Source organism: Branchiostoma floridae, chromosome 5 (assembly GCF_000003815.2).
Source record: "Branchiostoma floridae strain S238N-H82 chromosome 5, Bfl_VNyyK, whole genome shotgun sequence".
Classification (NCBI taxonomy): Eukaryota; Metazoa; Chordata; class Leptocardii; order Amphioxiformes; family Branchiostomatidae; genus Branchiostoma; species Branchiostoma floridae.
The window spans coordinates 22,883,260-22,903,080 of NC_049983.1; the positions used below are offsets into that span (position 1 = coordinate 22,883,260).

The 19,821-nt window shown below is 42.3% G+C and overlaps 3 protein-coding genes across 4 annotated transcripts; 2 read left to right on the plus strand and 1 right to left on the minus strand.

The window, feature by feature from the left end:
* Positions 1-1,155: 1,155 nt before the first annotated feature.
* LOC118415411 (kelch-like protein 24) lies at positions 1,156-6,441 on the minus strand. 2 transcript variants are annotated; one of them, XM_035820018.1, is made up of 2 exons: positions 6,149-6,441; positions 1,156-5,266 (listed from the first exon to the last, which is right to left on the minus strand). In XM_035820018.1, exon 2 carries the CDS (start codon positions 5,252-5,254, stop codon positions 3,560-3,562), a length of 1,695 nt encoding a protein of 564 aa, XP_035675911.1. In that variant the 5' UTR covers positions 5,255-5,266; positions 6,149-6,441; the 3' UTR covers positions 1,156-3,559. The 2 variants fall into 2 exon arrangements, with proteins under 2 accessions (XP_035675911.1, XP_035675910.1); XM_035820017.1 differs by having other exon boundaries at positions 6,220-6,440.
* Positions 6,442-6,613: 172 nt separating this feature from the next.
* LOC118416506 (kelch-like protein 24) lies at positions 6,614-9,972 on the plus strand. The gene is made up of 2 exons (XM_035821627.1): positions 6,614-6,693; positions 8,005-9,972. The coding sequence occupies exon 2, from the start codon at positions 8,017-8,019 to the stop codon at positions 9,709-9,711; it is 1,695 nt and encodes a 564-aa protein (XP_035677520.1). The 5' UTR covers positions 6,614-6,693; positions 8,005-8,016; the 3' UTR covers positions 9,712-9,972.
* Positions 9,973-12,251: 2,279 nt separating this feature from the next.
* Positions 12,252-16,242, plus strand: LOC118416080 (kelch-like protein 24). The gene is made up of 3 exons (XM_035821137.1): positions 12,252-12,358; positions 13,252-15,054; positions 15,199-16,242. The coding sequence occupies exon 2, from the start codon at positions 13,264-13,266 to the stop codon at positions 14,968-14,970; it is 1,707 nt and encodes a 568-aa protein (XP_035677030.1). The 5' UTR covers positions 12,252-12,358; positions 13,252-13,263; the 3' UTR covers positions 14,971-15,054; positions 15,199-16,242.
* The last annotated feature ends 3,579 nt before the right edge of the window (positions 16,243-19,821 follow it).

Genomic DNA, 19,821 nt, shown 5'->3' on the forward strand with positions numbered 1-19,821 from the left:
TGCTTGGGTCAATAATATTATAGGAAAAATATTCCTAGGAACCACCAAATGGGGCCACAACAGAATTAGAATTTGGTTTAGGTTTAGCTAGAATTTGTTAGACATTCCAGATCTTCAGCACCATTCCAAATATTTAGTAACCAGTATGACCTGGAGTTCTATCCAGAGGTCGGTACCATAGTCCAGATCAGCGCTGTCTCCAACTTAATCTTTTTTGCCTGTCCCATTGTTTAGGAACCCATGTTGTTAATTTTTAAAGTAAAATACGTTTTCATCACTTTCATGAAGTTCAGATTTTGGGACAGACAGTAAAACTTGTGTCTGCCCAAACAGTCAAGCAAATTTCCGCCCCAGGATAGAAGGAGGGGTCCTGGAGACAGCCCTGGTTCAGACTATTTCAGCTAGAATTTTTTTAGACATTCCAGGTCTTCAGCGTCATTCCAAATATTGAGTAACCAGTATAACTTGAAGTTCCACAGAGAGTTGATAGTCTAGACTTAAGTCCAGAATGATGGTTCCCAGGTTTGGTGCCTTTAACAGCTCAGGTTGAGGCTCTGTACCCACTCAGCCTTGTTAATGACCCACCGAGGGATGACCTTACCAAAGGTTAATCCACACAGATCAGTTAGGGTGAGATTCCAAGGTCTGTTTGCGCATTGGATGTGATATTGTCTGTTCAATGTCAGAAAAGTCAAAATGCAGACAGAGGAACGATAGCAGCTACATGTGGATATCTGATGCACTTTAGGGACATGTAAATTTTATCCCCAGTTAATACCATTTTTGTTACAATTGTAATTGTGTTATCATCCAGTGTTATTGATTTGTTATGCTTAAGTTACTTCCATGTAATTTTTCAATTTGCCATATTATGATTTTTGCTGTCCGTGATCTTGTACATGATGTAACAAACAACTATGTCGTAGGAATATTTAGATATAAGAAATGATCAATTGGATAACAAAAATGTAAAATTGTAACAAAATTGTTAGGAATGATAGGAAACATTGTTTGTATGATTTCTGTGTGAGTTTTTATGTTGGGTTCTAGGTACATGTAACCAATGTAACGTATAGTACTACACAGAGGTATACATTGTAAGTCGTGTATACATGTATGTCATTCATTTTCATGAATATTTCATTCAATGTTTTCCAATTTAAAATGTTAGTATTTATAAGTCCTTGCTATGTTAGCAAGTTGTGCCTCCATGCATTGCCTACATATATACACTATCTGTAATTAAGATATTGTAATATCATGAGATCCCATGATTAGAAGGAATGCAATGTTATCTTGCCTTGTGTGCAGTCCCAAACCATTTGCATGTTTCACTTTTAAGAACTTGTTGAAACAATATTCTTGGTGCTGAGTGACATTTAAACTTCTCTTCTACCAATACAATGTACATCAGGGGGATCTCTTTACTTCTTTCATGGGCACTACTAAAATTTTGGACCAACACTGAAAAAAACCCAACTTTTACTGGATACCCAAGCCATTGATGTACGTGTTGATTGTACATTTGATTTTATGCTCTTCTGAAATCTATATAGAGTTCACTTTTGATTCATTACAACCATATCAACAAAACAAGATCAAAACATTAGGGGATATTTTTGTATCAATGTCTGTTTATTCCTCTACATTGAATATATCTTCAACATAACTTATGGATTAATATATGGCAAGTTTTTTTGTTATATGTAAATCAATTTTTACAAAATAAAAGCAATACTTAAATATACAATTGTTACTACCACCATTGCCTTACACTGAAGCACAGCACAGAAAGAGTTAAATGTACTATGGAAACTTAATGTTGCCTTAACTAAAATGTTTGCTTTTGTACCTTTTATCGAATATCTTTTTGGGGAGAAATAGGAAAAGCATTGTCTGTGATACTTGGTTTAGTATTAGGTCTTTTATGTTGAATGATGTTACATTGCTGTTTGGGTGCTGAAAATATCTGTACATACGAGTTGTATTTGAAGATTATTTATCTATTGTGACAGCCATGTTCATACATGGAGAACATACTATGTGCCTGATATACACTATCAGTGCCTTGCACAGTGTTGTCAAGCTAACGTCCAAGCAGATGTAAGCCCCAGTTTTTTTACACATTTTTTCAGGCATCTTTCTAGTGGTCGGCGTTTTCTGTCTTCCCCTCCCCCTACTAAAGCCTTGATAATTGTTTGTAAAATGCTGAACTGGATCTTACATCTGCTTGGAGGTCATTGTGAGGCCACATAATTGTACATGTTGTAAAACAACTCACATTCCTTGTCTGCTAACTTAATAAAACTTGCTGCAACTATAATCTTCTATGAATCTTCTATGTACACATAACGTTATTTATATGAAGAATAGAAGATGGAAAGGTTTTTGAGAGAGTTCCCCCCTAACATATTTTCAGCACTTTGAGCGACGGACTCGGACCTGAGGCGCCGCGAGGGAGATAAGCACTAACGTTGTGCAGTAAAGACTTGGCATAAAATTTTAACTAAATTCATTGAATTGTATGATGACAAAAAAAAAACCATAACTCACAGCAGGTATTTTTTTCAGGTAATGTTTTTTTTTAACATAAGTTGGTTAATCACTACTAAAGGTAACAAAGCTACAACAAAGTGTAACTGAGCTGGACCATACATCTGCTTGGAGGTTAGCTTCACAGCACAATGCTCTCCATGTATGAACATGGGCATCACAATATCTTCAAATACAACTCATATATTAAGTTAAATCACTAAAATGACTCTAATATGCAGTGTACATGGGGCACAATCTTTGTGTGGTGCTCTGGATACATTGTTTATTTATTTATAGATTTTAAAAAAAAACTCAGGGGGGGAGAAACTAAGAAAGTATTTTTCCTGACCCATTCCAAGTTAAGCTCGAACAGCAGAGTGATTCCAATGTCACGTAGTAATCTTTATGATTAATGAAGAAATCACATCTAAGTTAACACTACACCAGTCTACATGTTGGAACATGTTTTCACATAGAATCTGTGTGAACTATCTCATCTTCATACATTTTCCTTCACACCCTGCTTACTAAATGCAGACTTTCAATCATTATGACATTCAATGTTAAGCAACATCAACTAGTCATAGGGCTGTGTACTTAAACAAATCCATACCTGCACCAGTACCTAAACAATTATGGTCAATTACCCGTAACTTATGCAGGTACCCAACTGTCTGTAAGTATCATTTTTGTACGGCATATTTCACTTGAGTCTCAAACAAGTCTAATCTTCAACTGGCAGGTTAACAAAATTGTCATCATTGATTCAGGAGTTACTTAAGACTTCTGAAAAAATGGTGTTCACAAGGGAGTTTGTTCAGGTATAGGTACAGACACAGATACACTAGGTGTTTAGGTCTGTACCTGTACGGTACCTAAGCACTTCTACTGGTAAAAGCACAGGTACAGGTTTAGGTACACAGACAGTCATCTTAACAATCAATACTGTCCATGGATCCATTAAATGATTCACACTCATTCATGTGTTGTGATCTGTTAGGAATAAAAGGTACCATGTTGTACCTCAACCCTTTAATATAGTGACACAAGCTAGGTCAAACAGACCCTTGGGCATGGTTCCCACCTGCTCAAGTGACTCGTCTTGGTTAAGCTGCAAAACCTTTGTTGTTCCATTGCCATCATTGTCCAAGCCTCCATACATGAAAATCTGCCCACCAAAGACAGTCATAGCACATCTGAGTCCAATATTAGTGTTGTTTATAACAGTCCACAAGTCTTCTTCTGGCCTGTAACACAGCAGTTTTGATCGAACCCCAGCTACATAGATGCTACCATTGAGAACTGAAGCAGTAATACAAGAGGCCACCACAGGCAGGTCCCTTCCTGTATGCCACTGGGAGTTACTGAAGTGGAACACTGTAGATTTTTCTTTAACCTCAGCATCACGTCCACCTATTACATACATGCTGCCATCGAGCACCGCAACTGCATGGTGGTACCTAGGCTGTGGGAGTGGAACACCTTCAGTCCACTTGTTCAGGCTCTGGTCATAGACTTCCACACTTGATTCTACAACTCGAGGTGGGTGGCTAATTTTGCCACCAATTGCGTACACTTTGCCTTGCAGTACTGCCAGCTTGAAATAGGCCCTATCTGTGCACATCGGAGCAAGTTTACACCAGATGTCAAGTTTTGCCTGATAGAGCCAAACATTCTTCTTGCAACGAACCCCACCACACACCATAATGTCACTTGTGCCCAAAACAGCCACAGCAAATCCATGGTCCTTTTCTTTCTTCATTTTTGTCATAGAAACCCAACTTGTGCTACATGGTGCAGAGGAGTGTGTCATCATGACGGAGTTGTTGTAACCCGAAAAAATTTCTTCTTCAACCTTTTCACATCCTCCAATGACCACCACTGCCTCCCTCAGACCACTGGCATGGCGGGGAAGGGTGCGGGGTGACTGGATCTCCCCTGGGAATGCCTGATACTTGCGAGCTTCTGACATGAGATCAGGACAGCACTTTTGCATGGTCTTGTCAGTTTCCACCTTCTCCAGGAAGTACATTTTGTCCATCCAGGGGAACCTGACCAGCTCCATCAGCTCTCTCATCTCCTTCTTCCTCTTCCTGGTGTCATGGTTGATCCATGTCATCACTGCTGTGTACACAGTTTCTTCAGGAGCGTTTAGGTGGTCTGATGAGATGAGCTTGATGAGCTGCTCCTTTGTCAACTCAAGCAACTCCGGTGTCTTGCTGGCAGCACGAAACTCCTTCCTGGCATATAAAAGCGCATCTGCTTCCAGGACGTGGTCAATCATGCCACCTAAGCTTACCAGCTTAAGGCAGTTCTTGACACATAGACTGTCCGATAGGAACTTTGTGCAGGCATCCTTGATTGGTAGAACCTGAAAGAAGTTGGCTGCTTCCATCAGTTCCACAGCGTTGTCTTCGGTGATCGTCACCCTTGACGTGTAGGCGTAGTCAACAAGAAGCTGCAAGGCACTGGCGCTCTGTTCTTCAATGGTTACCTTATGCTCTTTGCTCTCAAGGTGTCCATTGCAGAACATTGCGCGGAAATATTCGCTGCACGTAGCAAGTACATTTCTGTGGCAGGGGATTTCTCTCCCAGAGACACACAGGATGACGTCCACCAACAGGTTCTCTGATCGCAGTTCCTGCAAACCCTGCAAGAGGGCGCTCGAGTGTGTGTCATGGCAGAAGTTAACGGCTGTCAGTGACCTCTGTGCTGCCATTGTAGCCCAATTCTGCAACACAAGGTCTTTATTAGTTAAACTTCTTCACATGTAGGAATGCCTTACTTAGATTGGTCAATGCAAGTGCATAACAAGGTAATCAGAGATGCCAGACCTCAACTACTTCATGAAGCTCAGGAAGACACACACACACACACACACACACACACACACACAGACACACACGTGTGCATGTGCGTGCACACACACACATTCACACACGCACAGAACACACACACAAGCATACACACACAAATACTCACACACACAAACACGAGCGCATGCGCGTGCACACAATTCACACACGCACAGTACACACACACTAACACACACACACAAACACACACCAGGGCTCGAAATTCATTTTTCGGATTAGGTGCACTGGTGCACCCAGCTTAAAAAATTGGGTGCACCAAAAAATTGTTGGGTGCACCACTTAAATCTAAATAGAATGTCAGAAAAACCTAATAACAAAACTTAGTTATATGCTATCAAATTCTTAACCAAGTACCATGACAGACATTTTTTATTATCTTTCTAGCACTTGTATACATCATATTCTTGATATCTTAGTATCAAGGAGGTCCTTGCTAGTATACTTTGATATCTTTACCATACATAAACCCCAAGAAAATTTTTTGGGTGCTATAATTGGGTGCACAGCTCCAATTTTGGGTGCACCTGGGTGCACTATTTCGAGCCCTGCACACAGTACACACACACATATATACTTGACATTATCAATCATCAGTACATTTACATAGCGCTATAAATCAGCTTCCCCCAGGAGCTACAGGCGTCGCCTTCTTCCCGAGGATAGTATGATCTGGTGTCAAAGCTTCCCCCCTCCCCACTGCTGGGCAGGCGATCGATTGATAATAATTTGACACTCACAGCGACCTCTATTTCTTCTCAGCTTCACAATCGGCTCTGGAAATGTGGCAACAACATGCCCTTACTCTTACCGGACACTGTAAGCAGTTCTAGCTCCTCTTTCCCGGGAATGACGCAAGCTGGGGACGTCAGACGACCGGTACCTGGTCTCTGCGAGCCGAGTTAGTCAGGATGCGTGGCGAGCAACGCAAAAGAGCGCGGGAAACTTTCCGAAAGGTCAAAGGTTATTGCAAAGCTCCAGCATGTTGGCAGGTTTGATTCGATTCAAGGACTATTCTTGCCATTCATACTTTGAATGATTTATTTTTGTCTCAACCAAAACGAACTTGACAAATCCAGCTTTGCATTGACACTTTCTCCCCTCAACCAATAACACAGGCTTTCCAATAACCTTTGACCTTCCGGGAAGTTTCCCGCGCTTTCTGCACGGCTTGCCGTGCAGACTTCTGACTGACTCAGCGCACAGAAACCAGGACGTCTGACGGCTCCTGATTCCTTCATTCCCGGGAAAGAGGAGCTTGAACTGCTTACACTTACAGTGTCCGGTAAGAGTAAGAACATGTTGTTACCACATTTCCAGAGCCGATCTTGAAACTGAGAAGAAAGGAAGATCACTGTCATTATTTTCAACGATCGGCTGCATATTTCTGGGGAGGGGGGCGCCGGGGGAAGCTGATGATAGGAATCGATTCTGCTTATTTTGTGAATGTACTGATGATTGATAATACCTAACGGTTATTTTTACACTGTGACCTAAGTTGTGTTTGAATGCATTGCACTGCCCATCTTCATTATTGTTTTTAATATACATTCAGATCAGTATATCAGATCAGCTTATCAGTATAAATAAAGGTGAACTGAACTGAACTGAACTGATCGTTTCAGGTACAATGTTTTGGAGTCTGAGTTTCGAGTGTCATATGCATGATATTCTGCTTTGGCTATGTTCATACGGATAAGATTAAACCAGTACACAGAATGGTGTGTGAATGTACATATGGTTTTTGTGTGTGCGTTTGTGCATGTGTTGTTGTCCACATGTGTGTTAGTGTGTGTGTATGTGTGTTTGTGTGTGTGTGTGTGTGTCATATGCATGATGCTCTGCTTTGGCTATGTTAATACGGATAAGATTAAGCCAGTACACAGAATGGTGTGTGAATGTACATATGGTTTGTGTGTGTACTGTGTGTACTGTGTGTGTTTGTGCATGTGTGTATGTGTATGTGTATGTGTGTTTGTGTGTGTGTGTCATATGCATGATGCTCTGCTTTGGCTATGTTAATACGGATAAGATTAAACCAGTACACAGAATGGTGTGTGAATGTACATATGGTTTGTGTGTGTGTGTGTTTGTGCATGTGTGCGTTTGTGCATGTGTGTTAGTGTGTGTGTGTGTATGTATGTGTTTGTATATGTCTGAATATGCATGTGTGTTTGTGCACTATGCGTGTGTGTGTGTGCGTCTGTGTCTGTGTTTGTGCATGTGTGTGTGTGTGTGTGCATGTGTGTCTGTGTGTGTGCGTGTGTGTGTGTGTCTATGTGTATCTGTGTTTGCGTGTGTGTGTGCGTGTGTGTTTGTTTGTGTATGTGTATCTTCCTGACCTTCATGAAGTAGTTGAGGTCTGGCATCTCTGATTACCTTGTTATGCACTTGGACTGACCTATCTAAGTCTTCTTCGTCGTGTCATCACTACACTGTTCCACTCCAATAATCCACACACTGCCTTCCTCTGGGGGTCAAAGCTTCCAGGTCTTCCTTGGTGCATGGTTCGGACAGGAAAGGGCAGACAAGAAGATGTTTAAGTGAGGTATTCCTGATGTCAAGAAGTAAAACTAATAAAGAGCTTTTGTTGCAGAACTGGGCTACAATGGCATCAGCACAGAGGTCACAGACATCGGTTGACTTCTGCCATGACACACACTCGACTGCCCTCTTGCAGGGTTTGCAGGAACTGCGATCAGAGAACCTGTTGGTGGACGTCATCCTGTGTGTCTCTGGGAGAGAAATTCCCTGCCACAGAAACGTGCTTGCTACTTGCAGTGAATATTTCCGCGCAATGTTCTGCAATGGACACCTCGAGAGCAAGGAGCATAAGGTGACCATCGAAGAACAGAGCGCCAGTGCCTTGCAGCTTCTTGTTGACTATGCCTACACGTCGAGGGTAACGATCACCGAAGACAACGCTGTGGAACTGATGGAAGCAGCCAACTTCTTTCAGGTTCTACCAGTCAGGGATGCATGCTCAAAGTTCCTATCGGACAGTCTATGTGTCAAGAACTGTATGAAGATGGTAAGCTTAGGTGGCATGATTGACCCCGTCTTGGAAGCAGATGCGCTGTCGTTTGCCATGAATGAATTTACTGCAGCCAGCAAGACACCAAAGTTCCTTGATTTGACAAAATACCAGCTCATCAAGCTCATCTCATCAGATGACCTGAATGCTCCTGAACAGACTGTGTACACAGCAGTGATGACATGGATCAACCACGACACCAGGAAGAGGAAGAAGGAGATGAGAGAGCTGATGGAGCTGGTCAGGTTCCCCTGGATGGACAAAATGTACTTCCTGGAGAAGGTGGAGACTGACAAGACCCTGCGCAAGTGCTGTCCCGATGTTGTGTCAGAAGCTCTGAGGTATCAAGCATTCCCAGGGGAGGTCCAGTCACCCCGCACCCGTCCCCGCCGTGCCAGTGGTCTGAGGGAGGCAGTGGTGATCATTGGAGGGTGTAAGAAGCTAGAAGAAGGAGTATATACTTCGGTTTACAACAACTCCATCATGATAACACACTCCTCTGCACCATCAAGCACAAGTTGGGCTTCTATGACAAAAATGAAGAGTAGTTGTGATGATGGATTCGCTGTGGCTGTTTTGGGCACAAGTGACATTATGGTGTCTAGTGGGATGCAGGGCAAGGACGTTTGGCTGTATCAGGCAAGACTTGGCTCCTGGTCTAAACTTGCTCCGATGCACACAGATAGGCTCCATTGCAAGCTGGCAGTACTGCAAGGTAAAGTGTACGCAATTGGTGGCAGAAGTTCACCTCAAGGAGTAGATGCAAGTGTGGAAATCTATGACCAGAGCCTAAACAAGTGGACTGAAGGTGTTCCACTCCCACAGCCCAGGTACCACCATGCAGTTGCAGTGCTAGATGGCAGCATATACGTGATAGGTGGATGTGGCCCTGAATACGGTGCAAAAACTACAGTGTTCCGCTTCAGTAACTCCCAGTGGCATTCAGCAAGAGACATGCCTGTGAAGTTCTTTTACATAACTGCTTCAGTTCTCAATGGTAGCATCTATGTTGCTGGGCATCCCTCGGAGGTGCTGTGTTACAGGCCGGAGGAAGACTTGTGGACTGTAGTAGCCAACATTTGTAATGGATACCAATGTGCTATGACTGTCTTTGGTGGGCAGATTTACATCTATGGAGGCTTGGACAGTGATGGTAATGAAACAAGGAAGGTTTTGAAGCTTAATCAAGAAGACAAGTCACTTGAGCAGGTGGGAACCATGCCCATGAGTCTATCTGAACACGTTTGTGTTACTATATTGAAGAGTTGAGGTGTAAGTTGTAACTGAGTACCCTGCACCACTTCTAAGAGATCACAGCTCATGCCATAGTATGAAGTAAGATGTTGATAAGCAAAGGGGACCAACATTGTATCAATGGGCAGTCTTGTTTATTACCATTACTAGATAGGATTGCATACCTAAACCTGTACCTGTAAAACTGTTTTTAAGTACAGGTGACTACGTACATGAGCAATCATCATCATCATCATTTGTCATCCTTATGATGAGGTGGAACAAGTGAGGTAAACAAACTCATTTGTGAACACCATTTTTTCAGACTGCATTTTTTCAGACTTAAGATGAGTAAATCCTGAGTCAATGATGACAATTTTGATAACCTGCTGGTTAGAAATTAAGAAAACTTACAAAGGGGCTTATTTTGAGACTCAAGTGAAATACGGTTGTACGGTGAAGTATCGTACAAAGATAAAATTACCGCTTACAGACAGTTGGGTACCTGTCAGTTACGGATAATTTGTCGTAATTGTTTAGGTACTGGTACAGGTCAATTTGTTTAGATACACAGCTCTATGACTATGTGATGTTGTTTAACATAGAATATCATAATGATTGAAAGTCAGCATTTAGTAAGCAAGGTGTGAAGAAAAATGTTTGAAGATGAGACAGTTCACACAGATTCTACCTGAAAACATGTTCAAATATGTTGACTAGTGTAGCATTAATGAAATGTGATTTATTCATTATTTGTTGAGATAAAGGCTATGTTGTGACATTTAGACCCTTGAATGAAAGAAGAACAACTTCGCTGTTCAAGATTAATTGGAAAGTGGTAGAAAAGGACTACAATTCAGTTATCAGTTTCTTAACGTTTTTTTCTAGACAACATCAGTGACAGCTACAGAAATGCTGTAGTAACTACAAGTTTTGTAATTATTTAACTAACATTTGTTAACTATGTGCATCCCATCAATAGGGGAATATTCTTTCAAACTGTTACCCATCAATGTTGATGCTAGTCCAAATTCCATGTCAGTTTTTAGGTTTGCAAGTGAACTGCATGTCTTTTCTTTGTTTGAATTTATGAAGTAATAATGTTTGTTTTCTTCAGATCCAAGACAAGTGTGTCTTAGATTAAGACCCAAATTGATTTTTCTGGTCCTACATGTATTCTCTATTCATATACAAACACTTGTCAGTGCAAGCACATACTCCATTCCATGATTTATAACACATGTGGTACGTTTCTCTGTCTCTGTTGTAGTTTTCTAACCAGTATCGATTAACCAAGTCCTGTTTTAAAGAATTACCTGAAAGAATACCTGCTGTGAGTTATGTTTTTATTTTGTCATCATACAATTAAATGTATGTAGTTAAAATTTCTATGCCAAGTCTTTACTGCACAATTGAAGATGTTAGTGCTTATCTCCCTTGCGACGCCTCGCGCCTTCGGCGCTTAAAGTGCTGAAAATAATAGGAATGTCATTAAACTTAACTTAAATAACAACCAGAAACAAATTCAGGAAATGGTGTTTCAGAGGGTCAGGATTTCAAAATTTCACCTACCTCCCTTGCCAGGACTTGTGCTTTCGGCGCTCGACTTGATAGAAATATGTTGTAAATTTTAAACCCCTATGTATCTGTCAATAGATATGCCATTAACCTAAATTTTCCCATCAAAGTGCAGGGAAAAGCATTTCAGAGAGTCAAAGTTCTCAAAAATCTCACTGGCGGAGTATACCCCTGGATCGCCCTAGAATTGGTGTCGTAGGTCAGCAACATTTCGTTGTGGGCCTCTGACTTTATTGAATCTTTATTGTAAAATGCTGCGTGCCTTCGTGAATTTAATGTAAAGCGTTGTTGACCATCTCAATTTAGTGCAAAGCATTGTTGGCCTCCCTGAATTTAGCGTAAAGCATTGTCAGGAACCCCCCCCCCCCATGCAGACCCTCATCACAGTTAAGTGACTGGTGTGTTCAAAAAGGTTTTATTTTCCAAATGCAAATGTCACGCTATAAAGAAACAGTGTGTACAGTACTTACTTTACTGTAAGTATGTTACAATTTTCAAAGTCTTGGGATATTAATTAAACCTTTAATAATTGACTAGGCCAGCCTGGAATCGAATCGAACTGACTTATTTTTTAGATAATTTTTTTTCCTGGGCAAATCATGATCACAAGGGTAGAGGTTTCTGCTGGAGGGACTGAAGCATGCATACGTAGTTTTAGAATCTTGCCAATTAATATGACCTATATGGCATGCTTTGACCTGTAGTTGACCTCCATATTTAACAGAGTGGACTGATCCATTAGGACAGGGGGTGAAATCCTGGTATCATGACAGTCTTCTGGCTGAAGCTCGTTAGATTGCCATAGTTAAACTCGAGCTGTTTTAACCAAATCAAATTTGGACAAATCAAGCTTTGCGGTGGGGGTAAAGATTTGAGGTTTGATGTATTGAAATACGCATTGCCATTTACCACTTTCTCCCCTCAACCAATAACATGGGCTTTGCCAAATAAGCCGTTTGACCTTCCGGAAAGTTTCCCGCGTATTTTGCCCTGCTTGCCTCGCATACTGACTGACGCGGCTCACAGAGACGTTGACCAGGTCGTCTGACGGGCCCAACTTGCTTCATTCCCGGAACACAGGAGCTAGAACTGCTTACAGTGTCCGGTAAGAATGAGATCATGTTGTTACCACATTTCCAGAGCCGATCTTGAAACTGAGAAGAAAGAGAGATCAGTGTCAATTTTCGGCTGCATCCTGGGGAGGGGGGCGCCGGGGGAAGCTGATAGGAATCGATTCTGCTTGTTATGTGAATGTACTGATGATTGATAATACCTAACGGTGATTTGTACACTGTGACCTAAGTTGTGTTTGAATGCATTGTACTGCCCATCTTCATGATATTATTTATATATTCAGATGTGTACAATGTTTTGGAGTCTGAGTTTCGAGTGTCATATGCATGATGCTCTGCTTTGGCTATGTTAATACGGATAAGATTAAACCAGTACACAGAATGGTGTGTGAATGTACATATGGTTTTTGTGTGTGCGTTTGTGCATGTGTGTTAGTGTGTGTGTGTGTACTTGTGTGAATGTGTATGTGTGTACAGTGTACGTCTGTGAATGTGTGTGTTTTTGTGTACTATGCGTGTATGAATGTGTGTGTGTGTGTGTGTCTATGTGTGTTTGTGTGTGTGTGTGTCTATGTGTGTTTGTGTGTGTGTCTGTGTCATATGCATGATGCTCTGCTTTGGCTATGTTAATACGGATAAGATTAAACCAGTACACAGAATGGTGTGTGAATGTACATATGGTTTGTGTGTGTGTGTACTGTGTGCGTTTGTGTGTGTGTGTATGTGTGTGTTTGTGTATGTGTGTGTGTACGTGTGTGAATGTGTGTGCATGTGTGTGTGTGTACTATGCATGTATAACTATAAATGTGTGTGTGTCTATGGGTCTGGCATCTCTGATTACCTTGTTATGCAATTGCATTGACCTATCTAAGTGAGGCATTCCTCCATGTCAAGAAGTATAACTAATAAAGAGCTTGTGTTGCAGAACTGGGCTACGATGGCATCAGCACAGAGGTCACAGACATCCTTTGACTTCTGCCATGACACACACTCGAGCGCCCTCTTGCAGGGTTTGCAAGAACTACGATCGGAGAACATGTTGGTGGACGTCATCCTGTGTGTCTCCGGGAGAGAAATCCCCTGCCACAGAAATGTACTTGCTACTTGCAGTGCATATTTCCGCGCAATGTTCTGCAATGGACACCTCGAGAGCAAGGAGCATAAGGTGACCATCGAAGAACAGAGTGCCAGTGCCTTGCAGCTTATTGTTAACTACGCCTACACGTCAAGGGTGACGATCACCGAAGACAATGCTGTGGAACTGATGGAAGCAGCCAACTTCTTCCAGATTCTATCAGTCAAGAATGCATGCACAAAGTTCCTATCGGACAGTCTGTGTGTCAAGAACTGTATGAAGATGGTAAGCTTAGGTGGCATGATTGACCCCGTCCTGGAAGCAGATGCAATGTCGTATGCCATGAAAGAGTTTTCTGCAGCCAGCAAGACACCGGAGTTACTTGACTTGACAAAGGAGCAGCTCAAAAAGCTCATCTCCTCAGACCACCTGAATGCTCCTGAACAGACTGTGTACACAGCAGTGATGGCTTGGATCAACCATGACACCAGGAAGAGGAAGAAGGAGATTAGAGAGCTGATGGAACTGGTCAGGTTCCCCTGGATGGACAAAATGTACTTCCTGGAGAAGGTGGAAACTGACAAGACACTGCGCAAGTGCTGTCCGGACCTTGTGTCTGAAGTTCTGAGGTATCAGGCATTCCCAGGGGAGGTCCAGTCACCCCGCACCCGTCCCCGCCATGCCAGTGGTCTGAGGGAGGCAGTGGTGGTCATTGGAGGGTGTGAGAAGTTAGAAGAAGGAAGTTTTTCGGGTTGCAACAACTCCTTAATGATGACACACTCGTCTGCACAATGGGTCACAAGTTGGGTTTCCATGACAAAAATGAATGATAAGGACCGTGGATTTGCTGTGGCTGTTTTGGGCACAAGTGACATTATGGTGTGTGGTGGGGTTTGTTGCAAGAAGGACGTTTGGCTCTATCAGGCAAAACTTGACATGTGGTGTAAACTTGCTCCGATGCACACTGGTAGGGCCTATTGCAAGCTGGCAGTACTGCAAGGTAAAGTGTATGCAATTGGTGGCAGAAACAGCCCCTCATCATCAACTCTAGTTGTAGAAGCAAGTGTGGAAGTTTATAACCAAAGCCTGATGAACAAATGGACTGAAGGTGTTCCACTCCCACAGCCCAGGTACCACCATGCAGTTGCAGTAGTAGATAGTAGCATATATGTGATAGGTGGGTTTGATGCTGAGGGGCATGCAACATCTACAGTGTTCCACTTCAGTAACTCCCAGTGGCACACAGCAAGGGACCTGCCCCGGAAAATCTCAAATGTTACAGCTTCAGTTCTCAATGGTAGCATCTATGTTGCTGGGGTTCGATGGAAACTGCTGTGTTACAAGCCGGAAGAAGACTTGTGGACTGTAATATTCAACACTAATATTGGACGCAAATGTGGTATGACTGTCTTTGGTGGGCAGATTTACATCTATGGTGGCTTGGACAGTGATAGCAATGGAACAACAAAGATTTTGCAGCTTAATGAAGAAGACGAGTCTATTGAGCAGGTGGCAACCATGCCCAAGGGTCTGTTTGACCAAGCTTGTGTCACTATATTGAAGGGTTGAGGTATAACATAGTATCATACACTCCTGAGAGATCACAATCCATGAATAAGTGTGAAGTAAGCAAGCAGAGCTAACCATCATTGCATCACGATGTAACTTTATGCATCACGATGTAACTTTATCTCTGTTATATACTTTGTCTGACCCTTGCTTCTTCCCTCATGACCTCAATGAAAAGCAGCCTGCAGGCCGATTTGAGCTTTCATGAATAAATAAAGGTTCAAACAAATCAATGGACAGTGTTGATTGTTAACATGACTTGATAGGGCTGTCTGAGTACTTGAACTCGTACCTGTAAAATTGTTAAGGTACAGGTCTGGACCTGAACACCTGGTGTATCTGTACGGTACTACCTGTCCCTAGCTCACTTGTGAACACCAAAATTAAGATGAGGAAATCCTGAATCAATGATTGACAATTTTGATAACATGCCAGTTGAAAATTGACCTTAATTATTTTGGTACTGGTACAGTTCTAGATTTGTTTATATACACAGCTCTATGACTATGTGATGTTGTTTAACAAAGAATATCATTGATTGAATAATTGAAAGTTAGCATTTAGTAAGTAAGGTGTGAAGAAAAAATTTATGAAGATGAGACAGTTCACACAGATTCTATCTGAAAACATTGAACATGTTGACTAGTGTAGCATTAACCTAAATGTGATTTATTCATTAGTTGTTTAGATAAAGGCTATTTTGTGACATTTGGACCTGTGAATCAAAGAAGAACAAATTTGCTGTTCAAGCTTAATTGGAAAGTGGTAGAAAGGGACTACATTTCAGTTATCAGTTTCTTACTGTTTGTTCTAGACAATATCAGTGACAGCTGTATCCTACAGAATTGCTGTAGTCACTAGAAGTTTTGTAAGTATTTAACTCACATTTGTTAACTGTGTGCATCCCATCAATAGGGGAATATTCTTACATAATGTTACCCATCAATGTTGATGACGGTTCAAATTCCACGTGAGTTTTTAAGTTAGCAGCTGTTGAACTGCATGTCTTTTTTGGGTTTGAATTTATGAAGTGGTAATGTTTGCTTTCTTCAAGTCCAAGATAAGTCTGTGTATTTAATTTAGACCCAAATAGATTTTTCTGGTCCTACATGTATGCCCTATTCATAAACAAACACTCTTGTAAGTGCAAGCACATACTCCATTTCATGATTTATAACACAAGTGGTTAGTTTCTTACACTCTGTTGTACCTTTGTTACTATTTATACTTTTGATTAACCAAGTCCTGTTTTAAAGATCACCTGAAACAATACCTGCTGTGAGTTTTTGTTGTTGTTGTTCATCATACAATTTAATGAATGCAGTTAAAACTTTTATGCCAAGTCTGAATTGCACAATAGTGCTTATCTCGCTTGCGACGCCTTGTGCCTTCGGCACTCAAAGTACTGAAAATATGTTTGGAGAGCAGTGTACAAAATCCTTTTCTGAGCCAGGTTGCACAGTGTGCAACCTGTGGTAAAAACTAGGTTGCACAACTGAATTTCAAGTTGCACCACCTACAATTCACTAATTTCTGAAAGAAAGGTTATACATACATGCATACATAACCTTTTACTATCATATTACTCATGTTTGTTTCAAACTAAAAATCAAGTAAATAAAGTTAAAAATAATAGTATCATTATTCTATTCTATTCTATTGGAAAATTACAAAATTGACCTATGAATTATTAACAATTTATAATAATGTTATTGTGTCAACGAAATCGAAAAGTTCTGAGGCTCAAAATCTAAGTTGCACCCTGTGCAACCCGAGTTTAGAAGAAAGTTGCATCAAGCAAAAAGTATCCTATTTGTCCTGTTCGCCATTGATCCTCCGGTATGAAGTGATGCGGAAAACTGCCGTCTGAAGCCTAAAGTTGTCTGTGAGCTAATGCGCCCGCCGTATAGCGGGCACCCAGCACCGCCCGAAGCGAGAACATGTCGAGGGTTGGGTGGGCGGGTTCGCTTTAGGCCCCAGACGAGGACGGAGGATCTGGCAGCATGCACGTTGTGCTCAGGTGTGCACCTCTATATATATACCTGGTAACCGGAAGTGACGTCATCCCTATCGGACCAATGGGCGAACAGAATAAATAGTATCCTATTTGTCCTGTTCGCCATTGATCCTCCGGTATGAAGTGATGCGGAAAACTGCCGTCTTTGCCCCAGCCCTCTTTGGCTGTTATGCTCCTACCTATTTCCGGCATTCAATTGCTTTCACTTCGTCGCCTCCCTACTATGATACTTTCCAGAGGTATCTATTCGCTCCTTTCCTCTTCCTGAATACTGTTAGAAATCACTCCCTATCTTCATCCCGTCTTCCCGTCCTTATCATCACTCTCTCGCCTTTCCTCTCCCCTTACCCATCCAATCCCTTTCTTATATCTCTCGACTTGTCCCCCACACTTCATCATGTTCTTCTCTGAACTTCGTCAAAACAACGCTTACCCACTCTAATCGGCCGCAGCGCGCGCTTCGAAAACTGAGGGAAAATCAACGCCGAGAATACCGATCTAAATTTCTCCACGTACAAAAGTTGAGCGAAAACAGGAAGGAATGAAAATTCTTCGAATGCTATCCTATCTTTTCGTCGACTATGGGAACCACGCCCTTCTGATGTCCCATAAAGGGAGCTCTCTAGTGCATCTGGCAAAATCCGCAATGTTCCGAAAAACAACAAGATCCTATGCGCACAATTTCAAAAAACGCAAAACATATTGCTCACTCCATTCCTTATGCCCGTGTCCCACAAACACTACAACCAAGCCTCAGTCCGGACCAAGTCCTTACACACTCCCGCATAGCATGTTATCCAGCCTTCCGCGGAACCCCGTCGCGCTGGATAAAATCGCCAAATGTCAAACAAGAGCGTACACAACTTTTAGGGTTTTCCAAGAATCCAGCTTTCCGCGGAACCCCTTCGCACTGGATGATATCACAACAAATCACGAAAAGGAAAAAAAGAACACAATTTCTCGGATCGTCCAGCCTTCCGCGGAAACCCTTCGCACTGGAAACGTCACACCGAGCTGAAGAAAAACTGCACATTTTTTTTTTTTGGGGGGGGTCATTCAGCTTACCGCGGAACCCCATCGCACTGAATGATATCTTGCCGTGCTAAAAAACGGCGTCAGACCAAAGACGTTCTTGGTCAGACCAATCTCAAAACAGGGTTACTCGATTAGTTCCTAACCATCCAGCATCCCGCGGCACCCCATCGCACTGGAAAACGACATGTCAAAATCTATCACGAAAAGTAGGGGGAAAATGACTTACAGTTCCTTGAGTTGTCGGCGGGGTTAGCTGACCGGCAGGGGCTGGGCGGTGTCGGGGACCGGAGCGCCAGTCGACCCTGATCCTCTGACCGCTGTCCCTTGTAGCACTATATTCAGCACAAAGAACATGGTTCACAACATAAAACATCACAGCCTAACTGTTCGGCTAACAGGTTTCCTGGCGCGTCTTGAGCCCTCTCTGCTGCTAAAGCTTGTGCAGGCCACCAACGGGTCCTATCGGGCCGCACATCTGGTGAGGTTGATGGTGGCTTGTGCCGGCGCTGGGTGGTGATGTTTCCCGCGCGTCCCTGTTGTTGGAGGGGGAGAGCGTCAAACCTGCATGAACAACACGTGAACCATGAGACAATGGGAAGGGACGGGCGCCCGGCAACAGGTCCGGTCCCAGACAGACAAGTCTACAGACATACGCATCTTCACACCGCCCAGCCTCCACATGCGAGCGAGCCGCGTTACGGGAGGTTATCTGGGCCACGCGTGTCCACAACTCAGAACCACGCCTTACAGGTACGCACTCATACACATGCAAACTAAAACAGATGGTAGCAGAAAACCCCAACACAGCCTCCTGAACCAAGCCATCGTCTTTCTCTGTTCCTGCCTGAAAAAAAAAAAAAATTCACGAAAAACAGAAAATGACATAAAATCTGGAAACTCTCGTTCTGCTCCACACCTCAGCATTAAAAGCCAGCACACACAGGTTTCACAGCACGAAAACGAATATTTAAGCATACTTTCCGAGATACTTAAATGTAGCCTAAAGGTGGGAAAATATTTCCGCAGAGTTTACGGTATCGTAAAGACCACGGAAACCATGGTTTTACATTTCCGTAACCTTTCCGTATTCGTTAAGGCAGATTAAATACATGTAATATCTTTACATAACATTTAAGCATCCTTATATGTGCCGTATATGAAACGGTCATTGCTTATGTACAGAAAACATCTACAGGCTTTGAACCGACCATACGTTCACATACAATCAGTTGACCTTCGCCTTTTTTTATTTTCGTGGTTCTCTAAGGTGGAAATTACCAATAGGAGATGATATCTTTTCATTGCCCTTCCGTTACAATTGATCTCATTTTACATACTCTTATCAGTATAGGTCTATGGAGACCTCCCCCTTTTATGTATAGGTGCAAAAAAGATGTCGGAATGGTAGCGTTTATTTTTAAGAATAGGCATTGCTTTTACCAAATTAAGAGTATTTTCCGCTCAATATACCACATGCGCCGTTCAATAAAGCAGCGGCTTCAAATGAATAGCTCCTGCTGTGTTTGAGTGTTAAGTTTAACCAAGAAAAGAAAATCTCCTCCTGTGTGAAAGCTATATATAACAGATACAATCTTTCCGATGTCTTTCCGTTACATTTGAGCTGACTTTACAGAAAAGGGGGGAGGTTTAAGCAAACCTCCCCCCTTTTATGTATAGGTGGAAAAAAGATGTCGGAAAGGTAGCGTTAATCATTACTTGAAGAAGAGGCATTGCTTTTACCAAATTAAGAGTATTCTCCGCTCAATATACCACATGCGCAATTCACTAAAGCAGCGGCT

Coding starts and splice junctions, on each gene's coding strand:
- LOC118415411 (XM_035820018.1), bottom strand. CDS start 5,254: ATGGCAGCACAGAGGTCACTGACAGCCGTTAACTTCTGCCATGACACA.
- LOC118416506 (XM_035821627.1), top strand. CDS start 8,017: ATGGCATCAGCACAGAGGTCACAGACATCGGTTGACTTCTGCCATGAC.
- LOC118416080 (XM_035821137.1), top strand. CDS start 13,264: ATGGCATCAGCACAGAGGTCACAGACATCCTTTGACTTCTGCCATGAC.